The sequence below is a fragment of the Bubalus kerabau genome, chromosome X, assembly GCF_029407905.1.
Source record: "Bubalus kerabau isolate K-KA32 ecotype Philippines breed swamp buffalo chromosome X, PCC_UOA_SB_1v2, whole genome shotgun sequence".
Classification (NCBI taxonomy): domain Eukaryota; kingdom Metazoa; phylum Chordata; class Mammalia; order Artiodactyla; family Bovidae; genus Bubalus; species Bubalus kerabau.
The window spans coordinates 93,786,823-93,811,085 of NC_073647.1; the positions used below are offsets into that span (position 1 = coordinate 93,786,823).

General features: G+C 42.8%; 1 protein-coding gene across 1 annotated transcript in view; it reads right to left on the reverse strand.

Moving 5' to 3' along the window:
* Window positions 1-542: 542 nt before the first annotated feature.
* The window catches only part of LOC129640371 (pleckstrin homology domain-containing family M member 3-like), a 124,769-nt gene continuing 101,048 nt past the window's right edge, over window positions 543-24,263 (reverse strand). The window contains exon 5 of the mRNA XM_055565654.1: window positions 543-1,213. Within this exon, the coding sequence (XP_055421629.1) occupies window positions 1,036-1,213 (178 nt within the window). The 3' untranslated portion in view covers window positions 543-1,035. The remainder of the gene's footprint in view (window positions 1,214-24,263) is intronic.

A 24,263-nucleotide genomic window follows, 5' to 3' on the forward strand; every position in this document is an offset into this window, starting at 1 on the left:
GTCGGAGTGAAAGGGCAATGAAGAACAATAAAAATAAATAAAGTGTAATGAATAGGTGGGAACTCCCCACACAGGATTCTGTGAAAAGAAAACTGCAGATCCTCTCTTGGAATGTGTGGACTCTACACCCGACCTCCTGGTCTACAAACTGATGTATTTAACAATCCTAAGCAATTTCCTCCAGCCAGCACCATTAAAAAAAAAAAAATCATCCTGTCACCCATGGAACTCCTGGAAAACTGCTCTTCAGAGCCATATTTCCAGCCTGGCAAATATGGTCACGTCTCTGGGCGGGTGTTGGGATTCGTACCAGCAAACAGATGGACAACATGTAGGTTACTGAGGTCTCTTGTCAGGAAAAAGTGCTTTCTGAGATTAACTTCAGAACAATTTAGCTCCTCTAATAAATTAAGGACACACGCTTTCTGTCAGAGGGAGCCTGCACTCCTGATTTCCAAGCTGTTTAACTCAGCTTAGGGGATTCCAGCCTTTGAGAAGACACGGAGGTGAGAGCCGGGACATGGGCTCCTGGAAGGATCCAGGAGTCACTGCTGTGTTTTGAAGCTTTTCTTATGCAACTTGATGATGGGTGCTTGCCTCATTTACCTCATCCTCTGTGAAGGCTAAAAATAAATAACACAAAAATAACTCAAAGGACTCTTCTGGAGAAAATGCTTTCTCCTATGTCTTGTGTAATAAATGGCTCCTGAGAGCCCACAATGTCTGAACTATAGAGCCTTGTGTGTAAACCATGTTTGGCTTGGGGGGCAAAGCAGCTGAAATTCATGGCTAAGTGTAATCCCGCTATTGGTAACCTCTTGAGCCACAAAGCTCCACGGACCTTTAAGACAATGACTTATACTGAACACACGTACAGGACATATAGGTATGTGTGCGTGTACATTTATAAATATATATATCTAGCTGAGGATGAGACATTAACTTCCCCCAGAGGGGTCTAACTGTCTAGTTTGGAAGCCACTGGGTCTGATGGATGGTTGAGAGGTCACCGCCCGGCCTTGGACTCCTGCTGAGTCAGGTGTTCTGGTAGGACAGCTCAAACATGTTGCAAGCCTCCTCCAGGCTCTTGTCCATGTTCAACCTCCGCCAGAAAGACTTCTGCTTCATCTGCAGCTCTCGGCGGACACATCGCGGGCAGGGGACAGACTTCTCTTTGCATTCAGCGTGGAAAACAGCTCCACAGCTTTCACACCTGCAAGAGCCAACCACGGAGATGATGAGTAAGGTTGAAGTGAGCAGGGCAGGAGGCTGGAAGTCCAGACCTCTGCACAGCTCAGGTCACAGCCATTTATTCCTGACCCCTCAAAGAGACATGACTCATAGAAGTGGGTTCTTTCCTTTTCCAAAAGACTCAAAGTTGAATTTCATTTGAAAAACATGTGTTTTTTTTTTTTTTTTTTCTGATTAGAACTACCTGGGGACAGGCTTATGTTTTCTGGGTGAAGGAGAGTCAGCAGTCAGTTAGCAATTTTGTGATCATGGTTACAATTGACAGAGCTCTAGAAGCTCCATGTGTTAGCTCGACTGAGAAAGAAGTGGGGATAGTGACTCTAGGGTGAAGTGACAAAATAAGAGTGGAGTGCCCTGCCAACTGAAAACACTCCCAACACCAGTGACAGCCCCTGTGTCACAGCTGTGAAAATGTGGCTCCTCACTTCCGCTAACAAGAGCCAAGCGGTTGGTTCCCTGTCACCCCCTACCTTTATCTGACACTTTGGAAAGGGTCAAAATGGCATATTTTCAATTTCTGAATGATAGACTGTGGTCTGTTGCTCTTTTGAGTTTTGTTTTTTTAAATTAGAAACTCCCTCAAACCTTTCTATATCTAGCTTCATAACACATGGGAACAGTAAAGCATGAGAGAGTGGGGGAGAGATCTTGTTTTTTAAGAAAAACAAAAAACACACAAATGCTGTAATTTATAGAGAGGAGACATTCCAGGTGGATGATGTTGTTTGGCTTGGTGGAAGCCTGTAGGAGTCTAAATGGCTTGTTTTTACTGCAAAGCCTTTAATAATGAGTAACTGACAAGCTTCCCTAGTGGCTTAGATGGTAAAGATGCCTGCAATGCAGGAGACCTGGGTTCAATCCCTGGGTCAGGAAGATCCCCTGGAGGAGGGCATGGCTACCCACTCCAGTATTCTTGCCTGGAGAATTCCATGGACAGAGGAGCCTGGCGGGCTACAGTCCATGAGATTGCAAAGAGTCAGACGTGATTGAGTAACAGTTTTCTCACTTTTAACTGACAAGCACAACTATAGCTGCTCCATTGGGTGGCTTGCCAGTGAGGATTAAGTTCTCATCCTTCCTCACGTGAGTGACAACCTAGGACCTCATCCCGGGAGCCCAGGGAACCGGGCCTGTGTGATTTTGCTCCACCGGCAGTGTCCATGCAGGTTCAATGATGGCTGTGAAGGAGCCAGTCCTCAGAGCTCGGCCTTATGCCTCCTACTTTTCTTTGAGTTTCAGACCTGGCTGTGAGATGGTCTTTGGAGCATCACTCCCTGGCCTGCTATTGGCTCAGGATTCAGAAAGTTTGGTCAAAGGAGGATCTTCCCACCCACCCTGGTACCCAGGAGAGAAGGCAGGGACTTAGAGGGAGAGGCACTAGCGTGGGGGGAGGGGCTGTATCTACCAGCTTAAATCTGTATCTGTATCTATCTTAAATCCGATAAATCTGTATCTATCTGTATCTACAGATTAAAAGACAGAAGCTTCACTGTACCCAGTGGTCTCTACCTCCAGCTCAGCTATCTGGTCTAAATACTGCATAGCAGTGGTTAAGTAGAGCAGGCAGGGTGAGACGGCCTAATGCCAATCTATCTTCAAATCACATTCTGCCTATAGGACTGCCATGGATGGAACTGTGTGCCCCCCAAATGCCTATGCTGATGCCTCAACCTCCAATGTATCTGTATTTGGAGATGGGGTCCTAGGAAGTAATTTAGCTTCACTGGAATCATAAAGATGCGTCCTGATCTGATATGATTTGTGTCTTCATAAGAAGAGAACTAAAGAGGAACTAAAAGAGCCTCTTGAGGGTGAACGGTGAGAGTGAAAGAGCCAGCTTAAGACTAAATATTAAAAAAACTAAGATCATGGCATCCGGCCCCATTACTTCATGGCAAATAGCGGGGGAAATGGTGGAAGTAGTGACAGATTTCCTTCTTTGGGCTCTAAAATCACTGTGGATGGTGACCTTAGCCATGAACTGCTTCTTGGCAGGAAAGTGATGACAAACCTAGACAGGGTGCTGAAAAGCAGAGACATCACTGCCAACAAAGGTCATAGAGTCAAGGTTATGGTCTTCCCAGTGGTCACATACAGCTGTGAGAGCTAGACTGTAAAGAAGGCAGAAGGCCAAAGAATTGATGCCTTTGAACTGTTGTGCTGCAGAAGACTCCTGAAAATCCCTTGGATAGCAAGGAGATCAAACCAGTCAATGGAAATCAACCCTAAATACTCACTGGAAGGACTGATGCTGAAGCTGAAGCTCCAGTATTTTGGTCATCTGATGCAAACAGATGACTCACTGGAAAAGTCCCTGATGCTGGGAAAGATTGAGGGCAGAGGAGAAGAGGCTGTCAGAGGATGAGATGGCTAGATGGCATCACCGATGTGATAAACATGAACTTGGGCAACTCCGGGAGATGGTGAGGGACAGGGAGGACTGGCATGCTGCAGGCCATGGGGTCACAAAGAGTCAGACATGACTGGGTGACTGAACAACAACAAGAAGGACAACAGAGAGCCCCTTCTCTTCCCGTCTGTACTCAGAGGAGAGGCTATGTAAGGACTGAGGCAGGAAGGCAGCCATCTGCAAACCAGGAAGAGAGCTCTGGCCAGAAACCAAGCCCTGCTGAACCCTGACCTGGCACTTCCAGCTGCCAGCACTGTAAGAAATAAATCCAGTCTGTGGTATTCTCTATAACAGCCAAAGCTGACTAAGACAGTGACCTTGAGGAAGTTACTTCACTTCCCTGAGCTTCAATTTCCTTATCTGCTAAGTTGGATTTCCATTAACATGTACCTCGTCTGGTGCTGTGTGGCTCAAATGAGATCACAGATACAGCGTTTGCACAGTTCCTGGCACCTGGTTAACACTTAATAACACAGCTGAGACGGCTTCTTCCAGTGTCAGCAGCTACTTGCTGCCTTCCTGCAAGTCTTCATTTCAGCCTGATTTCACCTATGCCACCGTGGTGACCTGAGGGCACTCTGATCAACCCCGTCATTTCAGAGAGAGGAAACCTGAGGTTCTAAGAGGGGTAGTAGTTGTCTCACGAGGACACAGCGAGTGAAAGCCAGAGCAGAGACTAGAACCCAGGACTCCCGGTAGCCCAGCCAAGGCTTGTACCCGAGGGCTGCTTATCTAAGTGAGAGTAGTGCATGATCACAGAAGGACATGTGGGGCTTCAAGTTAGAATCCTTATGTCCAAATCTCTAAACTTTCTTTGAGTGACCTTGGGCATGGAATTTATATTCTTGGTACTCACAATGACTTCCTTCCTAGTCAGTGGGGTTCTCAGATGAAAACGGGTGGATGTATGTGGAAGGGCCGGTCACATGGCAAGTGGTTCGAGGAGCAAGCGAGGGGGCACACCAGCTCCCATGGTGACACTGGCACCTGCCTTCTTGCCTGGAGCTGCCGGGCTGCCAGGGTGAGGGCATCATTATCATCTCTCTGGCCTCAACCCCTCCCTCCTTCCCAGGAAGAGTGCAGGTGGGGAATGAAGGGCAAATGCAGGTGTCCTTGGGCCTCTCTTGTCTGGCTGGCTCCTCCCTGGTGGCCTTGTCCTCAGTGGGTCACACCTCTGTAACCTCCTACTACTGAAGGGAGATGAATGATAACTTTAATACATTTCCTCCTTCCTGCCTCCTCGATCCTGCAGAGTTAGTGACTTACATACCTAGGGATGTTACCCTAGGGAATGACTGATAAGGAGACAACTGCTGGTTTCCTTCAGTACCACTCCCTGTGTCTGCTGATACCCCTCTCCCACGCCACTGTGAGTGGAGAGGTTTGAGTCTTATCAGATATTTCTGGTGCAACAAACACCCATGGGGTGATGGAGGGACACCTGCTCTTTCTAGCCAAAGGTCACTAACTGGAAAATAAAAAAAGTGTAAGATAAAAAAATGAATGATTTCAAAATAGAACCAAGTCCTATTTATTTTTAACAATCTGTAACCCAGCAGGCATCTTTTGACCGGTTTAAGTGGATAGACTTATCAATGACGTTCCCAAATTCAGAGATTGTACTGTTAAATTCCCCCCCCCCCAATCCTCCCTTTACAGAAAAGGAACAAGGGCAGGAGAAGGAAGGAGGAAGAGATACTCTCACGTAAGAGTTATGAGCTCTGTAGTAAAAATGTAGTATGCAGTGTTTATTTACATTAAATGTAACATTTATTTACATTAAAAATGCAATATATAGGTATTAATTATAGGTATTCTTTTCTTTGAGAATAGGACTTTACTAAAAAGAACCTTTCACGCTAAAAAGATTCACTGACCCCTTAGTTTTTACTGAATTTCTTAACTGTATTAAAAATACAAAATATAATTAAACATAACTTTTAAGGAACATGTCTTTTATATAAGGCAAAGCTACCAATGTATTTGCCTGGGCAGAAAATTGCTACAGATAATGAAAGAGCAACGTCCCTTTGGCATTCCTCAGTGATATATCAAATGAAAGCCAGCACCTTCATTTCTGAGTCATTCAGTCCAGCAGTCAGCAGCGTTTTGGATTCTGCTGTGGCCCCTGGAGAACAAAGATCGTGTAGCCTCCCTTTCCAGTGTCGTGTCATGGAGGATGTGACTGCATAGACATATACTTGCTATAACCAGGGCCATGCAATAGATTTTCCTATTTTTTTCTTGAAAGCATTCACTGCTTCACTTAATCCAGGGATCTCAACCTTGGCACTAGTGATGTTTGGGACTTATAGTTCTTTGTTGTGTTATTCTGAGCACTGTGGGCTTCCCAGGTGGCGCTAGTGGTAAAGAATCTGTCTGCCAGTTTAGGAGATGCAAGAGACATGGATTCGAACCCTGGGTTGAAAGATCCCCTGGAGGAGCAAATGGCAAGCCACTCCAGTATTTTTGCCTGGGAAATCCCACGGACAGAGGAGCTTGGTGGGCTACAGTCCACAGGGTCGCAAAGAGCTGGACACGACTGAGCACAGACACCACCACCACCTTCTGAGCACTATAGTATGTTCAGTATTATCTCTGGACTCTGCCCACCTGATGCTAGTGGCAAACCCTGCTCTTCCCGTCAATGCCTCCAGGCACTGCCAAATGTCCCTGGGGTAGGATGGAGGGCAGGCAGGGGTAGGAAACCTTCTGGGTTGAGAACCGTTGACTCAACCTATCTGGATAAGGTATCATAGAGAGGGTATCCAGGGAGTACATAAACAGCACCCTCTCCAGGTGGAATGTGCAAGTATTTCATGCGGGCTTACAGTGGCAACCCACTCCAGTACTCTTGCCTGGAGAATCCCATGGAGCCTGGTAGGCTACAGTCCATGGGGACACGACTGAGTGACTTTACTTTCACTTCACAATCAAATTAACCAATAAGGTCCAGTGTAGTGTGTTTATTCACATCATTTTCACAAATATATATTTTAATATATCACTTGATTAAAATAGCTGAAACTCACTTAGCATTAACCATCCTATGGTTTCTAAAATTGGTTTAGGCCATCATTTAAGAAGTCCACACCCATGGCACAATTCTGTGTATTGACTGTGCTGTGCTGTGCTCCGTCACTCACAGTCGTGTCCAACTCTTTGCAACCCCCTGGACTGTGGCCCGCCAGGCTCCTCTGTCCATGGTGATTCTCTAGGCAAGAATACTGGAGTGGGTAGCCTATCCTTTTTCCAGGGGAACTTCCCAACCCAGGAATTGAACTGGGGTCTCCTGTGTTGCAGGCAGATTCTTTACCAGCTGAGCTACCAGGGAAGTCCATGCATTGACTAGCAACCCTCAACTTTCTATCAGCTCACTTTGATTTTTCCATTCTCCCCAAAGGCCATCTTGGTGACTGACCCTGCACCACATTTATCCCCTCTTTGGCCAAGAACTTCCAAGGTATTTCTCTGTGGTGTTCCTTCCTTCTTTGAGCCCTATCTAAGCCATCTAGAGAACCAAAACTAAATACTTTTCTATTTGCCCTATAAAATAAATCTCTTTTACCTAATTGTAAAGCAGTTCAATTTCAGTGACTTCTGAAATGGAAAGGAGACCAGTAAAATATCAGTGAGGCCACTTACTGCAGAAGGGAGAGCACAGTGAGAGAGAGTAATCCTGAAATCCTGTCCCTAGCATTACTGGGATCTTGGAGAACTTACTTCATCTCAGAACCTCACTTTCCCCAGAAGGCTATGAGAAAGCTGGATTAGATGGTATTTAAGGTTCCTTACAACCCACTCCAGTGTTCTTGCCTGGAGAATCCCATGGACGGAGAAGCCTGGTAGGCTGCAGTCCATGGGGTCGCACAGTCGGACACGACTGAAGCGACTTAGCAGCAGCAAGGTTCCTTACAACCTGCAGATTTTGTGCAGGGGAAAAAGAGCTACTCTGGGTTTTATCTTCTTCTTTCCAAACTTCCGTGGCCCCAAGTCTGTGAATGAATGAGTGGGAATGTAGCCCTGCTGGTCCCTTCTCAGAAAAATCTCAAACTGACAAGCTGGGAATGAATGAGCCTTAACATGAGATGAGCCTTAAAGTGAAGAGTGAGATTTTAAATGTTATTTGCATTCATTAGTCAAGTGATGAAATAGCTGATATGTACTAGTACATACAACTCTGATCATCAGGAATTTGGCCAAGAGAGTTGACCTTCAAATACAATTTCAACTAAACATTAAGGACTTCTCTCTAAGTTTTCTCCCAATCTTCATCAGCATCCCTTTTCCCCAAGAAAAATCCCCAGAATTGTTCAATGTTGCGGGGTTTTTATTTTGTGGGGGTGAGGACTGGCTAGAGGCAGTAGTCATTCACCAGCCTGCATGGAAGTACTTACTTTTGTGTTTTAAACATTGGGACAGCCACACTGGAGAGGACCAGGTGCCGATCAGTACAGTGTATGCCAGAGGATGTGTGAGGAGAAAGGAGGAACTCAAGGTTCGAGTCTGCGGAAGCCCTAGGGGTCAATACCATTAATGATTGGTGCGCCCCTTGCAAACCGGTTCCCTTCCTTGGAATGGGGCAGAGGAATATCTCCACCAGCTAGAGGAAACAGAAATCTCATTCTATGTCTTAATAAAGGCATCATCAAACAAGACTCTATTGTTCAGTCGCTAAGTCGTGTCTGACTCTTTCCAAGCCCACGGACTGCAGAGGCTCCTTTGTCCTCCACTATCTCCTGGTCACTCAAAGTCATGTCCATTGAGTCGGTGATCCTATCTAACCATCTCATCCTTAGCCGCCCCCTTCTCCTTTTGCCTTCAATCTTTCCCAGAATCGGGGTCTTTTCCAATGAGTCAGCTCTCCACATCAAGGGGCTAAAGTTTGGAGCTTCAGCTTCAGCATCAGTCCTGATGAATATTCAGGGTTGATTTCTTATAAACAGCCCTAAAACTTGGCTTACTGACCTACAGCAAATGAAAGAGAGGTCCAGAACCTAGAAATTGAATAGTCAATTGCCAAGAGATTGGACAGACAGGATGTTCTTATTACAAGCTATCAAATTCAAGAAAACTCACCTGTGACAAAACTAACAGAACTAAATATGTGCAGGGGAAAAGGCTTGCTTCTCGAATACTATGGCAAAGAAGCAAGAATTTCTGGCTGCTGAGAGTTTCCTGTTCTGGAATGCTGATGATGTGAAACCAATTAGAGACAGGCTGATGATGGCTTTGTCTGTGCCCTTCCAGCTTCTAGCTGCACACAGGGAGGTCACAGGAAGCCGCTAGAGGCCTCTGCCCCAGGTTGAGGTCACCGAGATGCTTGTACTCTGTGCATGTTGGGTTCCTCCCTGGCTGCATTTTTATTTTTGGCTCAGGCAATGACCTCAGATATTTCACTAGGATTGAAATTCAGGCTTAGCTTGGTTGGATCTCTGACAAGGGAAAGACAGGCCCACAGAGCAGGGTGAGCTCTGGCTGATTTCCACTCAGTGGAGCCCACGACAAAAAGGGTGGGGCACAGAGTAAGTGCACATTATCGGGCATGTGTGTGCGGTTTGGGGTATGGCTGCTATGTAAGACGCCTCACAGCGTCACTAGTTATTATCGGTTTTTCTCAGAAACCAAGATGATTATTCAAATCTCTTGGCTAAGGGAGGTAGTTATTGGGGCCTGGTTATTTTCATGTTTGGGGTTGGTGTTTCCTTCTGTTCTTGAGTCAGTAAATGGATGTCAGCAAACAATTTATAATTTGCTTAAATAGGAAACCAGCCAGTATCATATACAGCATGTCTGTCTCTGTGTGTGTATGTGTGCTATGCCTGTACTTATATATCTATATATATGCTGTTTAGAAGAATACACAGAATATGTTACTAAACATTCAAAGGTAAAATGAATTAAATATGATTTAACTAGATAATACAATCTAATAGATTCATTCTTTTGAATGAATGAATGAATGAGCAAGCCTTGTGCTGGGATAACCAGAAATCCATTCCCCAGGTACCCCTCAGTTCTGGCCTCCCACTCCCCCCCCCCCCGCCTCCCCCCCCCCCAGAAGCCGGTGGGAGTGGGGAGGGAGACAACAAAGGGTCTGGCTCCTTGGAGAGTGAGGGCAGGGATGAACTGCATCTGGGTCCATCACATTTAGGGTTGATAACTGTGATTTTTTTTTTTTTGGCTGGGGGGTAGGGAGGTGGGTAGTGAAAAGGTATCCCCTATAGTTTGATTGGAGTTCTATGAGACTAGAAAAGATCAAAGATCCAGTGCCTTTGGCTAAATGTCAGGCAGATTTAGGCAGTTATGTGCTAATTTGTAAAGCTATCCCAGTAGTTCTGAATTGTAAAATGCACAAATTAGATATTTAAATCAGACACCTATATGGCCCTTTGCCCCTATTTTTACATAAATTATCCTTAAAATAGCTCTCCTAGTTGTATTCCCTTTTTAAATAAGCCAGTCAGTAAATAGATAAACATGAAATGAAATAATAAAATAACTGGTGGATTCTCTGGTTCCAGAACTAGTAAATGGTGGGTCAACTTTGGCTGTGATTTCTGTCTTCTGACTTAATTCTAGCCCTCTCTCCACAGTTACTAGACACATGGCCCTTAAGTTACTTAGTATATCCCCAAATACCTGCTAAGACTCAAATCTGGGAAGAACAATTGGTATGCCCTGAAATGATCTTTTTATTTACCTTTTAATCCCTGAAGTTAATTAAGGAAGGTTTTTTCCCCCTGATTACAGCCCACAAAGCATTTGGCTTTCACAGGTCTTGCACTTTTAGTTTGTAAACCCAAGCTCAGCTAATACCTTTGACAAGAGCTTTACTGAAAATCTTGGCTTTGAAAATAGAATGTAAACAAGTGTTAATTAATTCATTTGCTAATTTTGCTACCCTACTGGGGACAGTAACTCACCATTATCTTTAGTGCTAATGCTTAATAAATGCTTCTTGCTAATTTGCAGGTGGTGACAGGACTTCTCGGTAATACTCCATGTATGTAAAATCATAATAGATTTGACCCGAATGAAATATCTTTTTGGAGATAGGGAAAAACTGGAATTTCTGACACTTCTAAGTTTTTTTTTTAAATGGTTCACCTGGCAGTTAATATCATTCTCAACAGACAAATGTCCATTACTTCAGGAAAATCTTGTTTTAATATTAGAAAAAGTAAACTGAAGGAGGATTTTAAAATTTTCTACAATTTTTGTGAACAGCTAGGATATATCACGATTGTAGCCATTAAAAAACCATAAATAAGAGCAATGGCTTTCTGTGAAAACCTCTAAAGTAGTTCAAAATATCTAAGAGTCCAAGAGATGTTTAGAAATATCTTGCTACATCTAAGATAAAGACAGTAAATATAAGAATATTATTAGGCTAATGCAGATTTAAAAAAATATATACAAAATTATCATATGTATATAGATATGTTTAATTTACCAGCCTACCTTTAAAATATAAAACTGAAAAATTTAACTGTCAAGGTTTGAAGTAAAACCTCTTTAAAAGAAACAATAATTTATAAAGATAGATACCAAGATTCTGATGGGATTTACTAGTATTTAACATACTACATTTCAGTTCCTCAAGACACTTAATGGAACACAAATAAAAGAAACTGTCAAGCATGGGCACATTAGAAAAATGCAAAAAAGTTCAGAAGGTAAATCTAGTTTAAACAGTATGATTAGTTGCTTAGGAATAAGTTAAATTATGTAAATTTAAAAGGAGAAAGGCACTCAAATAAAAGACCCAAAGTGTTTTGTCATTACTTATTTCCCTATTTGTCTCTTCTCATCAATATAATTTTCTACAATACAGTATTACTTTATTTTCGAATACTCAATGTGTTCTAGGCCATTGGTTCTCAAAGTGTGGTCCCTGGACTAGCCAAACCAGCATCACCAGAGAATTTGTTAGATATGCAAATTATTGGGTTCCACGCCAGACTTACTAAATTATAAACTACAGGGTGGGGCTTGTTACTCTATTTTAACCAGCCCTCCAGAGAATTCTGATGAATAAAAAAGTTCAAAAACAACTGCTCTAGGCCAGTCATTTCCAAAGGCAGTTGCTCTAGTTGATATATTAGACAAAGCCATTCTATGTATTCTTGGGGTTCCCTGGTGGCTCAGATGGTACAGAATCCACCTGCAGTTTGGGAGACCTGAGGTTTGAACCCTGGGTCAGGAAGATCCCCTGGAGAAGGGAACAGCTACCCACTCCAGTATTCTGGCCTGGAGAATTTCACGGACAAGAAGCCTAGCAGGCTACAGTCCACAGAGTCACAAAGAGTTGGATATGACTGAGTGACTTTCACTTTTCATTCTAAATACTTAGAACAAAAACATGGACTTAGCAAAATGAAATAGGAAGTGATGTTAATTACTGTTTTTACATAGGACTTTACATTTCATGTCTATTAATATTTTCCTATAGCTGATAAGTAAGCATCTCATTTTATTTGCTTTTATCACAAAATGGAGTTGTTCTTATATTTATTGGCCACTTGCATATTTTTTCTGTATATTGGTTTGCGTCCTTTGCATTTTCTAATGACTTTTATAGATTTCTTTTTTTTATATTCAGGAAATTAATGCTTTGTCACATGTGTGGTAATATCTCTCCAAGTTTCCTGTTTACATTTGCCTTTATCTGTAAAATTTTAGGCATTTAACTTTTTTTTTTTTTTTTGGCATTTAACTTTAAAAAAATGTATTTAAAAGCATTTTGCTTTCATGGCTTCTGGGTTTGTGTCAAGTTTAAAGAGACCTTCCCCATTTTAACATGATAAAAATATTCACCCTTCTTTTCTTCTAGTACTTTATGGGTTTTTGTTTTGTTTGTTTAATATATTAACATATTTGATCCATTTGGAATTTATCTTGACGTAAGGACTATGGTAAAATCCAACATTATTTTTCTTTCTCCAATGGTTATCTGGTTCCCAGTTCCTTTTATGGAATGATCCATTTTTGTGTTACTAATTTGCTGTGTACCTTTATTGTGCATTAAATTTCCTTATAACTTGGATTTATCTCCATGCTTTCTGAAATCCTATTCCACTGATTTATTTTCCTATGCCAACACTATACTGTTTTATTTTTTCATTTTATTTTTAAAAATATTTTAATTTATTTATTTGGTTGTGCTTGGTCTTAGTTGTGGCATTCGAGATTTTCAGTCTTTGTCACAGCATGTGAAATTTTTAGTTGCAGTATGCAAACTCTTAGTTGCAGCATCTTGGGATCTAGTTCCCCGACCAGGGATCAAACCAGGGCCCCCTGCAATGGGAGCACAGAATCTTAGCCACTGGACCACCAGGGAAGTCCAAACAGTATACTGTTTTATAATACATTTGGATATCTGGTAAAAAACAATCTCCCTTCAAGTAAACAACTTTAGAAGTAATCTCAAGAGTTATAATTAACATAACTAATTAATTATAATTAATATAATCTAAAGAGTTAATCAATCTAAAGAGGGCTTCCCTCGTAGCTCAGTTGGTAAAGAATCTGCCTGCAGTGCAGGAGACCTGGGTTCAATCCCTGGGACGGGAGGATCCCCTGGAGAAGGATATGGCAGCCCACTCCAGTATTCTTGCCTGGAGAATACCATGGACAGAGGAGCCTGGCAGGCTACAATCCATGGGGTTGCAAGAGTTGGACAGGACTTAGCAACTAAACCACCACCACTCCCCAAAGAGTTATAAGATTCTATCTTGACTCTATTAAGTTCAATGCTGCCCATCTTTATGTTTTTTTAAATGAAAAACTGTGAAGAAGGCTGAACACCGAAGAATTGATGCTTTTGAACTGTGGTGTTGGAGAAGACTCTTGAGAGTCCCTTGGACTGCAAGGAGATCCAACCAGTCCATTCTGAAGGAGATAAGCCCTGGGATTTCTTTGGAAGGAATGATGCTAAAGCTGAAACTCCAGAACTTTGGCCACCTCATGCGAAGAGTTGACTCATTGGAAAAGACTCTGATGCTGGGAGGGATTGGGGGCAGGAGAAGAAGGGGAGGACAGAAGATGAGATGGCTGGATGGCATCACAGACTCGATGGATGTGAGTCTCAGTGAACTCCAGGAGTTGGTGATGGACAGGGAGGCCTGGCGTGCTGGGATTCATGGGGTCGTAAAGAGTCGGACATGACAGTGACTGAACTGAACTGAACTGAAATGAAAAAAGTTGAAATGTATATCATCAACCAATTAAATTTATATTATAATTTTATTTCTTGTATTTGCTGCTGCTGCTAAGTCGCTTCAGTCGTGTCCGACTCTGTGTGACCCCATAGACGGCCTCCCACCAGGCTCCACCGTCCCTGGGATTCTCCAGGCAAGAACACTGGAGTGGGTTGCCATTTCCTTCTCCAATGCATGAAAGTGAAAAGTGAAAGTGAAGTCGCTCAGTGTTGTCTGACTCCTAGCGACCCCATGGACTGCAGCCTACCAGGCTCCTCCGTCCATGGGGTTTTCCAGCAAGAGTACTGGAGTGGAGTGCCATTGCCTTCTCAATTTTATTTAAAAAGAGATGCAGCAGTATAAACATATCAGGTAATCAAGGACCAAGTCTGACTTTTTTTTCAGTCTTTAGATATTTGACATTTTGAACATCTCAGTTATTTATTTATTTTTATTTTTATACAGTGACAAAAGTATTAACTTTTGGTGGGTTAAACTAATAGACTGTGTACATGTTTATTAGATTAGAAAACATGGTTTAACTGTTCAATAATGTATAAGGTTTTAGCCTAGTGTGCTTGAACCAAATGTGTTGAAAAAATAATCTAATAATGCGTAAAACACTGAGAGAAAAATGCATGAAAAACATGCTTTTTTTTTAGCAGCTCCTTTCATTCAGTGAGAACATTATTTGAAAATTTCACTTCCAGTCTGCATATTAGTAAAAGCTGGATGGGGATGGAACCCAGGTCTCCCACATTGCAAGCAAATTCTTTACCATCTGAGCCACCCAGGGAAGCCCAAGAACACTGGAGTGGGTTGCCATTCCCTTCTCCAGGGGAGCTTCTGAACCCAGGAATCAAACTGGGGTCTCCTGCATTGCAGGCGGATACTTTACCAGCTGAGCTACCAGGGTAGCCCCTGAAACTGATAACACAGTAATAAAAAAATGTTATGAATAGTTATACTATGTACACAAGTAATAAGCAGACACATTAGACACCAGGAAGTCACTGCAAATTGTATTTCTTTCAACGCTGTGTATATTCACTCATAAGACAGGACTAGGGTGGAGAAGGCTAGAGGGTTGTATATCAGCAAAGGAAACTCTCAAGGGGAGCAATGTGGTCATTCACTGGGAGAAGCCAGTGGGTGCCTTTTGCTTAGGCCTGGTTAACAACGTGCTTGCTAACTAATAACTAAGCCTTTCAGTGTCTCTTGGCGGTGATTTGGGCAAGCCCTCTAGACCCCTCAGTGAGAAAAACTGAAGCAGGAAACTTTTGTGGGGTTAGGTGGGGAAAAGGGTTAAGAACTGCTCTTAGGTACTTCTAAGCATTAGGGTTTGCCCGATTAGGTCTATCTTTTTCTTTTTTTAAAATTTATTTATTTTTTGGCTGTGCTGTGCAGCTTGTGAGATCTTAGTTCCCTGTCCAGGGATTGAGCTTGAGCCCCCACACTGGAAGCAAAGAGTTTAACCACTGGACCACCAGGGAAGTCCCAGGTCTCTCTTTTCTAAATAGTGGACCTTACGTAACTCTCAGGAAAGAGGAGGAAGGCAAAAGTCACCTTTCATGCTTGCTGCTTTGACATTCACATCACTTGTGTTCCTTAGCCCCTGGGCTGGTGCCTCTTTCTGACTGCATGAAAATCATGCCATGCCTCAGGTTAACTCAGGCTTCACTCTTCTACCCTAATGTCATCCTACCCAACTCCACCCCTTGTCTTCCCAGGGAAATTCTGCTTGTTTCTTCATTCCCATTTCTGAAGTTTTTCTTCCCAATCACTGATATAAGCTGCTTTCCTACCTAAGTCTTTTAATTTAAATTTCCTTTCTCTCCACCACCTCCTTCTAGAAAAAGAATGCGTCAAGTCCCCTCTTAAAGAAGAGCTTTAAGATACTTCAACTTCCCCATGTTCAACCCTAACTAGATCTTTTAGCTTAAGTTACCTTACTTCAAATTAGTGGCTTCCAATGTTTCCAGTGCAGTCTTTAAACCAGTCACTGATTCATTATTTGCAAGCCAGTCTACTATGTTACTGGTTTTATAAAAGGCATTTCCATTTTTCACATGAATTATTTTTTTAAAAATATTTACTTGGCTGTTTTGGCTCATGGGATCTTCGTACGTTGTGTCACGTGGGATCTCTTGCACATGGACTCTAGCTGTGGTGCACGGGCTCAGTTCCCTGACCAGAGATCGAACCGGCATCCCCTGCACTGCAAGCCGGATTCGTAACCACTGGACTACCAGGGAAGTCTCATGAATCACTTCTTTTAATACTCTTTCCCTGTTCTTTCATCAAAAAGTTCTTCCCATTAATTTTGGTGAGAGCACGCACCCCCACCCCCATCCATCAACAGAAGTAAGTGAAACTAGCTAGCTAAGGATACATAGTAAGTAGTCTTTTACCCTCACCCTCCTAGGATGCTTTGTGCCTCCCTCAAACTTCAGGCAAGTGCTGATAACACAGTGAGGCAGAAAGGATACTGTACTATTTGACAGCCTGAATCTCCAACTACCTATGGGAATGGTATTGTAGGGGATGCTGGCATCCATGGATGGTGGAGTGGAATGGGGAAGGGGAGTGTGTTGCAGGGTGTGGGGGCGATGCGTAAATGATTGCTAAGCTCCCCAAGTTCTATGCTCTGATACAATTCAGTCTAAAGAGCAACTTTTGTACAGAGTGCAAAGGTCTATGAACTGTGCCTTTAACTCTGTTTTATGTACTATGAGAGAATCAGGAACCAAGCAGACGATTATTAATGGTAGCTATAGGTGGCATAGGCAGATGTTTGCTGATGCAGCATTGAGTGGTTTAATATTCAAAATACTGAAAGGATTTCATAAAGATATAATAACGCTCATTAGATGCTGAAGTAAGAACAAGAAAACAACTTTAACAGGATACTATTTGTACTTCTATAGTTGGATGAAAAAAGTCTCAAACCATCATGAACATATACTGACAAAACCAAGATACTATTGTACCTCTTGTAATTCTAAAGTATAAAAACAGTTCATTTCAAAACATATTGCTCAGTCTGAAAAGTCAACATTTTTTATACGGAAAGGTAAATACTCTTTCTCTTCTCCATTGTGTATTCAGGTTACTTATTTACAGTCCCACAGAGAAGGAAAAAGCACACACTAAGAAGTGACCTAAAAGATATTTTGAAAATTAAGTTACCTGGGTAGCTTAGCAAAGCTCAAGTTTTTGACAGTGAAGTCTCCACTGGGCCAATAAAACACATCTACCCCTAATATATAATTGAATGTTAGTGATCACTTGATAAAAGTCAGATATCTTGGCAATGTCTACATTTAAGCAGGCAAATTCCCTGAAATGAGCTTAAAAGCTGTTTAAAATAAAATAGGTAAGTACAGGTTTGAAAAACCAAAGTAAAATAAACCATTCATTCATAAATTATTTATTGAGCATTGATATTAAGAAGAGATGGCAAGAATACACAGAAGAACTATACAAAAAAGATCTTCACGACCCAGATAATCACAATGGTGTGATCACTCACCTAGAGCCAGACATCCTGGAATGTGAAGTCAAGTGGGCCTTAGAAAGCATCACTACGAACAAAGCTAGTGGAGGTGATGGAATTCCAGTTGAGCTATTTCGAATCCTGAAAGATGATGCTGTGAAAGTGCTGCACTCAATATGCCAGCAAATGTGGAAAACTCAGCAGTGGCCACAGGACTGGAAAAGGTCAGTTTTCATTCCAATCCCAAAGAAAGGCAATGCCAAAGAATGCTCAAACTACTGCACAATTGCACTCATCTCACATGCTAGTAAAGTAATGCTCAAAATTCTCCAAGCCAGACTTCAGCAATATGTGAACTGTGAACTTCCTGATGTTCAAGCTGGTTTTAGAAAAGGCAGAGGAACCAGAGATCAAATTGCCAACATCCGCTGGATCATGAAAAAAGCAAGAGAGTTCCAGAAAAACATCTATTTCTGCTTTATTGACTATGCCAAAGCCTTTGACTGTGTGGATCACAATAAACTGTGGAAAATTCTGAAAGAGATGGGAATACCAGACCACCTGATCTGCCTCTTGAGAAATTTGTATGCAGGTCAGGAAGCAACAGTTAGAACTGGACATGGAACAACAGACTGGTTCCAAATAGGAAAAGGAGTATCTCAAGGCTGTGTATTGTCACCCTGCTTATTTAACTTCTATACAGAGTACATCATGAGAAACACTGGACTGGAAGAAACACAAGCTGGAATCAAGATTGCCAGGAGAAATATCAATAACTTCAGATATGCAGATGACACCACCCTTATGGCAGAAAGTGAAGAGGAACTCAAAAGCCTCTTGATGAAGGTGAAAGTGGAGAGTGAAAAAGTTGGCTTAAAGCTCAACATTCAGAAAACGAACATCATGGCATCCAGTCCCACCACTTCATGGGAAATAGATGGGGAAACAGTGGAAACAGTGTCAGACTTTATTTTTCTGGGCTCCAAAATCACTATAGATGGTGACTGCAGCCATGAAATTAAAAGACACTTACTCCTTGCAAGGAAAGTTATGACCAACCTAGATAGCATATTCAAAAGCAGAGACATTACTTTGCCAACAAAGGTCCGTCTAGTCAAGGCTATGGTTTTTCCTGTGGTCATGTATGGATGTGAGAGTTGGACTGTGAAGAAGGCTGAGCACCAAAGAATTGATGCTTTTGAACTGTGGTGTTGGAGAAGACTCTTGAGAGTCCCTTGGACTGCAAGGAGATCCAACCAGTCCATTCTGAAGGAGATCAGCCCTGGGATTTCTTTGGAAGGAATGATGCTAAAGCTGAAACTCCAGTACTTGGCCACCTCATGCGAGGAGTTGATTCATTGGAAAAGACCCTGATGCTGGGAGGGATTGGGGGCAGGAGGAGAAGGCGACGACAGAGGATGAGATGGCTGGATGGCATCACTGACTTGATGGACGTGAGTCTGAGTGAACTCCAGGAGTTGGTGATGGACAGGGAGGCCTGGCATGTGCGATTCATGGGGTCACAAAGAGTCGGACACGACTGAGCGACTGATCTGATCTGATCTGATCTGATTCTAGACGTAGAGGATGGAGCAGTGAGCAAAACAAGAGTCCCTTAAGAATCCTACATTATTTCTAAATGGTGGACTGAATCAATATTTGAATTTATATCTTAATCCCTTTGGGTGGATTGTATTAAAAAAAAGCAGTCAACTTCCCTGAAAACATCATGACAAACTATCAAGAGACTAATACAAAATGGACCTGAAGTAAAGCTCTCACAAGCTCTTACTTCTTTGGTCAATAAGAGCTTAAAACAGTGTCGTATGCCTGCTATGTAGAGGGGTAGGGGATGGCTTGTTGAAGGTCACAAAGCAACTGAGTGGCAGAGTTAGGAATGACATCTAGACTTTCAAGTCATCAGTCCAGTGATTTTTCTGAGGACTGCTGCTGCTGCTGCTGCTGGTAAGTCGATTCAGTCATGTCCAACTCTTTGCGACACCATAGACGGCAGCCCACCAGGCTCCCCCATCCCTGGGATTCTCCAGGCAAGAACACTGGAATGGGTTGCCATTTCCTTCTCCAATGCATAAAAGTGAAAAGTGAAAGGGAAGTCGCTCAGTCGTGTCCGACTCTTAGCAATCTCATGGACTGCAGCCTACCAGGCTCCTCCGCCCATGGGATTTTCCAGGCAACAGTACTGGAGTGGGGTGCCATTGCCTTCTGAGGACTAGCCTGCCTCTATTTATTAAGTGGATCTTCACAATTTTAGAGCCAGTTACATTTTTTTTCCCTGTAAAATTACCCATTAGTGAAAATATATAGGTTAAATATGACTATTTTCCTGGTTCTACTATGATGTGATAAAAAGACTGGATACAATCTCAGTTTTATTAAAAAATATATATGCATACATGAGTATGGAGAATTCTCTTCATTATATTTTTATGTACTTTAAGCATTTTCTATAATGAACATCAATCACTTTTACAGTTGGAAAGGTAAAACAGGAGTTTTAAATAACTTGCCCCTACTCCAAACCACAAAAAATTAGGTTAACTGAAATGCTTAGAGAAAAGATGATTAACACAATGTTAACCAGACACGTAACCAGAAACTTGGTAAGAAATGTGTCTGGGGGAGACAACAGCCATCTATTCAAGTGACCAAATGGCTTCAAAAAACAATAGCGGCCTCACCAGCTAGGATTGTGTTTACAAATGCATGGTATTTATCAAGTGGCTTAATGGCATAAAGGGTCAGGTCAGCCCTGAGGATTACACAAAAGTCTTGCCTGTATCAGCAGACGTTCCGAAACATTTCAATGTGTGAATATAGGAGCCACGAGGCCAAGGTGAAATGTTATTTACCAAGTTACTCTTTGACCAAAGTTTAAAAGCCGAAACAACGAGCATTGTGCTCCAGTTTTTATCAAGGAGAACCTTTACTCACTCAATAAATACACTGAAGAGCAGGCAGTCATGTAGCCTAAGAGGAGCAGAATTCCATCTTGTAGGTCAGTCTCCTTCTGCCCCTCACAAAATCTGTATGCTCTCTGGGCTTCAGTGTTTCTACGCTAAAAATGTTGACATGGTCTCTACAGGTCCTTCCATCTTTGTTAGTTTTGATTCTAGAACGCAGGCAGGGGAGTTAGAGAACTATGGAGAAAGTTCTTTAATATGCTCTTCCTCAACACCAGAGGGAGAGAGAGAGTGGGGGAGAGAGAGAGAGAAAAAGAGAGAGAGAGAGGGAGAGGGAGAGAGAGAGAAAGAGATAATAGAGCAAGAGAGAGAAACACTAAGCAGATGCAAACCACCGGTTCCTCAGCAAAGGCACCTAGGAGGAGTCGTCCAAATTCCCTCGAGCTGCTGGGAGAATCCCACACCTCATTACAATACTTGCTGAGTGGCTGCGTCCCAAGAAAAGCCACAGAAAGGAAATATCATTAAAAAAGCGTATATGCATTGGGGGGAAGCTGTTCCCTCCCTAACACCCGACTCAGCCAAGGCTGTTGTTCCCTATTGTTGAACAGGATGTAACAGGACTGCCAAGCACAGCCCAGGAACCTGCTAATTAGGTGCACCGACAGTGTTTGTTTTGGAACCATTTACCAACAGAGGAATGTGTCAGGCTGATTAATGAAAAAAGGGTATGTAATGTATGTGTATTCGAGTCCAGATGAGGGTATAATCCAGGTATTTGGTCTGTTTGTGCAGGGACTCACAGAAACTGAAGGCTGAGCAAATTGGAAGCTATGAGGGAAGACCAGCGTCTGCGTGGTGCTTCTCCCGCCTCCTCCTGCGGAGTTTTCTCCTACTCCCCTGACTCCCACCAAAAGATTCCTGCCCAAACGTGAAACTCTCTTTCATGAAATGACAAAACTCTAATGGGTTGCCCAGAAAAATGGAAGAGCCTTTGTAAGGTCGCTGACAGATTCCGAGTTTGATAATTTTCTAGGCACGGTAAGTGGCAACTTAGGCAAAGCCATCTCCACAGTTACCTTCCATGAACAAATCAAAGGAAACTAGGGCGGTGGGAAACACAGCTCTTAATGGACTGTTGAAGATGTGCTAAGAACTGCCCATCTCAGCATCTTCTATGTGAAGAAGTAATTCTATAGTTCATAATAAAGCAGTTTTCTTTCTCTAGTTTTAAACAAACCTTTTAAAGGTTGGACTATACAGTTAGTTACTTGAAGCTTCATGTCTTGATGAAGCTTAAAGAAGGGCAGAGGGTGCCAAGACAAAGAACAAAGGCCATGTCCCAACAAGTTCAGGTCCTGAGGGGCAGGATGATGTGAATTGCAATGAGATGCAAAATGACAAAAGGCCAATTCCAGAGGTCAAGGTGTTGGGAGGAGTTCCTGTGCTCTTCGGTACAAGCTAGACATTTCTGGAGTTTGGCCAAAATGGATGAAAGTGATGGGGCTTGAACTGAATTCTTTAGGAGACTTTTTTTTCTTTCTTCTGTAAGCTAACTGGACAAAGGGCTTGCCAGATGGCTCAAAAAGCAAAGAATCTGCCTGCAATGTGGGAGACCTGGGTTTGATCCCTGGGTTGGGAAGCTTCCCTGGAGGAGGGCATGGCAACCCACTCTAGTATTCTTGCCTGGAAAATCCCCGTGGAGGGAGGAGCCTGGCAGGCTACAGTCCATGGGGTCACAAAGAGTCGGACACCACTGAGCAACTAAACACAGCACAACTTGACAAAATAGATTTTAAAAGTGAAAAAGAGGATAAGGCCTCTTAGAAACTCACTCACTATGGGCTGTTCCATTCGGCCAGTGTTTGTTCTCAATAGACTACTGTACGGAATGTTCTGTGAATGTGTGCAGACTGGATGTGGTGTCAGAGTACGTTAACTCAACCGGTAAGAGTTTGGTGTTGGTAAGATCAGGGTCCTGTATGCAATCGTGGTTTCTTGAAGGAGGGGAGGAAGTTGCTAACTACTAGCTAACACTCAGTCTGCTTCTCCAAGTCCCTAGTGCTTTAACAAAACATGTAACCCTTTCAGAAGACTAACCAGGGAGCCACAGATGCCCTAACACAGGAAGAACACATGCTCGGGGATGCCTTCCCAGGACAAGGGCATGTCATCACTTTCCCTAGGCCAACACTCATGCCAGAGAAATACTTGAAATGATAGATCAGCTGCTTCAACCTTATGTAGAAAGCTGCAGTGTTAGTTCAGACTTAAACTATGTTCCTCTGAGTGTTAGTCGTTCAGTCACGTCCGACTCTTTGCAACCCCATGGACTGTAGCTCGCCAGGCTCCTCTGTCCATGGGATTCTCCAGGCAAGAATACTGGAGTGAGTAGCCATTCCTTTCTCCAGAGGATCTTCCCAACCCAGGGATTGAACCTGGGTCTCCTGCATTGCAGGAAGATTCTTTATTGACTGAGCAACCAGGGAAGCCCAATGCTCCTCTAGCTTCATAAGTATTTTTTCCAGGTTTATTGAGATATAGTTAACATATAATATTGCATTAGTTTCAGGCATACAATATGATAATTTGATGTAGGTACATGTTGCAAAAGGATCACCACAATAAGTTTAGCTAACTCCATCACCTTACATAGTCACAATTTTTTTTTTCTTGTGCTGAGAACTTTTAAGATATATTCTCTTAGCAACTTTCAAATATATGACATAGTGTTGCTATCTCCAATTCAATCTCTGGATTGGGAAGATCTTCTGGAGGAGGAAATGGTAACCTACTCCAGCATTCTTGACTGCGAAATTCCAAGGACAGAGGATCCTGGTGGGCTACAGTCCACAGGGTAGCAGGGTCAGACATGACATAGCGACTAAGTCTGCTGCTGCCAACACCACCATGCTATACAGTATTCATCTTATAAACGGAAATCTGTACCTTTGACCCCCTTAACTCATTTTGCCCACTCCATACCCACCACCTCTGGCAACTGCTAATCTGCTCTGAGTTTGCTTTTTTAGATCCCACATTATAGGTGATATCATACAGTATCTGTCTTTCCCTGTCTGACTTTTTTCACTTAGTGCCAGTATTATAAATTCTCTTAACTAATCACTGCAGATGGTGACTGCAGCCATGAAATTGAAAGATGCTTGCTCCTTGGAAGAAAAGTTATGACCAACCTAGACAGCATATTAAAAAGCAGAGACATTATTTAGCCAACAAAGGTCTGTCTAGTCAAAGCTGTGGTTTTTCCAGTAGTCGTGTATGGATGTGAGAGTTGGACTATAAAGAAAGCTGAGTGCCGAAGAATTGATGCTTTTGAACTGTGGTGTTGGAGAAGACTCTTGAGAGTCCCTTGGACTGCAAGGAGATCCAACCCGCCCATTCTAAAGGAAATCAGTCTTGAATATTCATTGGAAGGACTGATGCTGAAGCTGAAACTCCAATACTTTGGCCACCTGATGCAAAGAACTGACTCATTTGAAAAGACCCTGATGCTGGGAAAAATTGAAGGCAGGAGGAGAAGGGGATGACAGAGGATAAGGTGGCTGGATGGCATCACCGACTCAATGGACATGAGTTTGAGTAACCTCTGGGAGTTGGTGATGGACAGGGAGGCCTTGTGTGCTGCAGTCCTAGCGTCACAAAGAGTCGGACACGACTGACTGAACTGAACTAATCAGTTTTTTAAAAAAGCTCTGTCAGTATTCTTAATGAACACACATAACATACTTGGGAGAGCTGAACCAAACAGTAAATAGTTATGGGATGTTTACTATATGAAACCCACCAAATTCATGTGGTGGTGGTTTAGTCACTAAGTCATACCCGACTATTAAGACACCGTGGACTGTAGCCTGCCAGGCTCCTCTGTCCATGGGATTCTCTAGGCAAGAGTACTGGAGTGGGTTGCCATGTCCTTCTCCAGGGGATCTTCCTGATCTAGGAATTGAACCGGGGTCTTATGC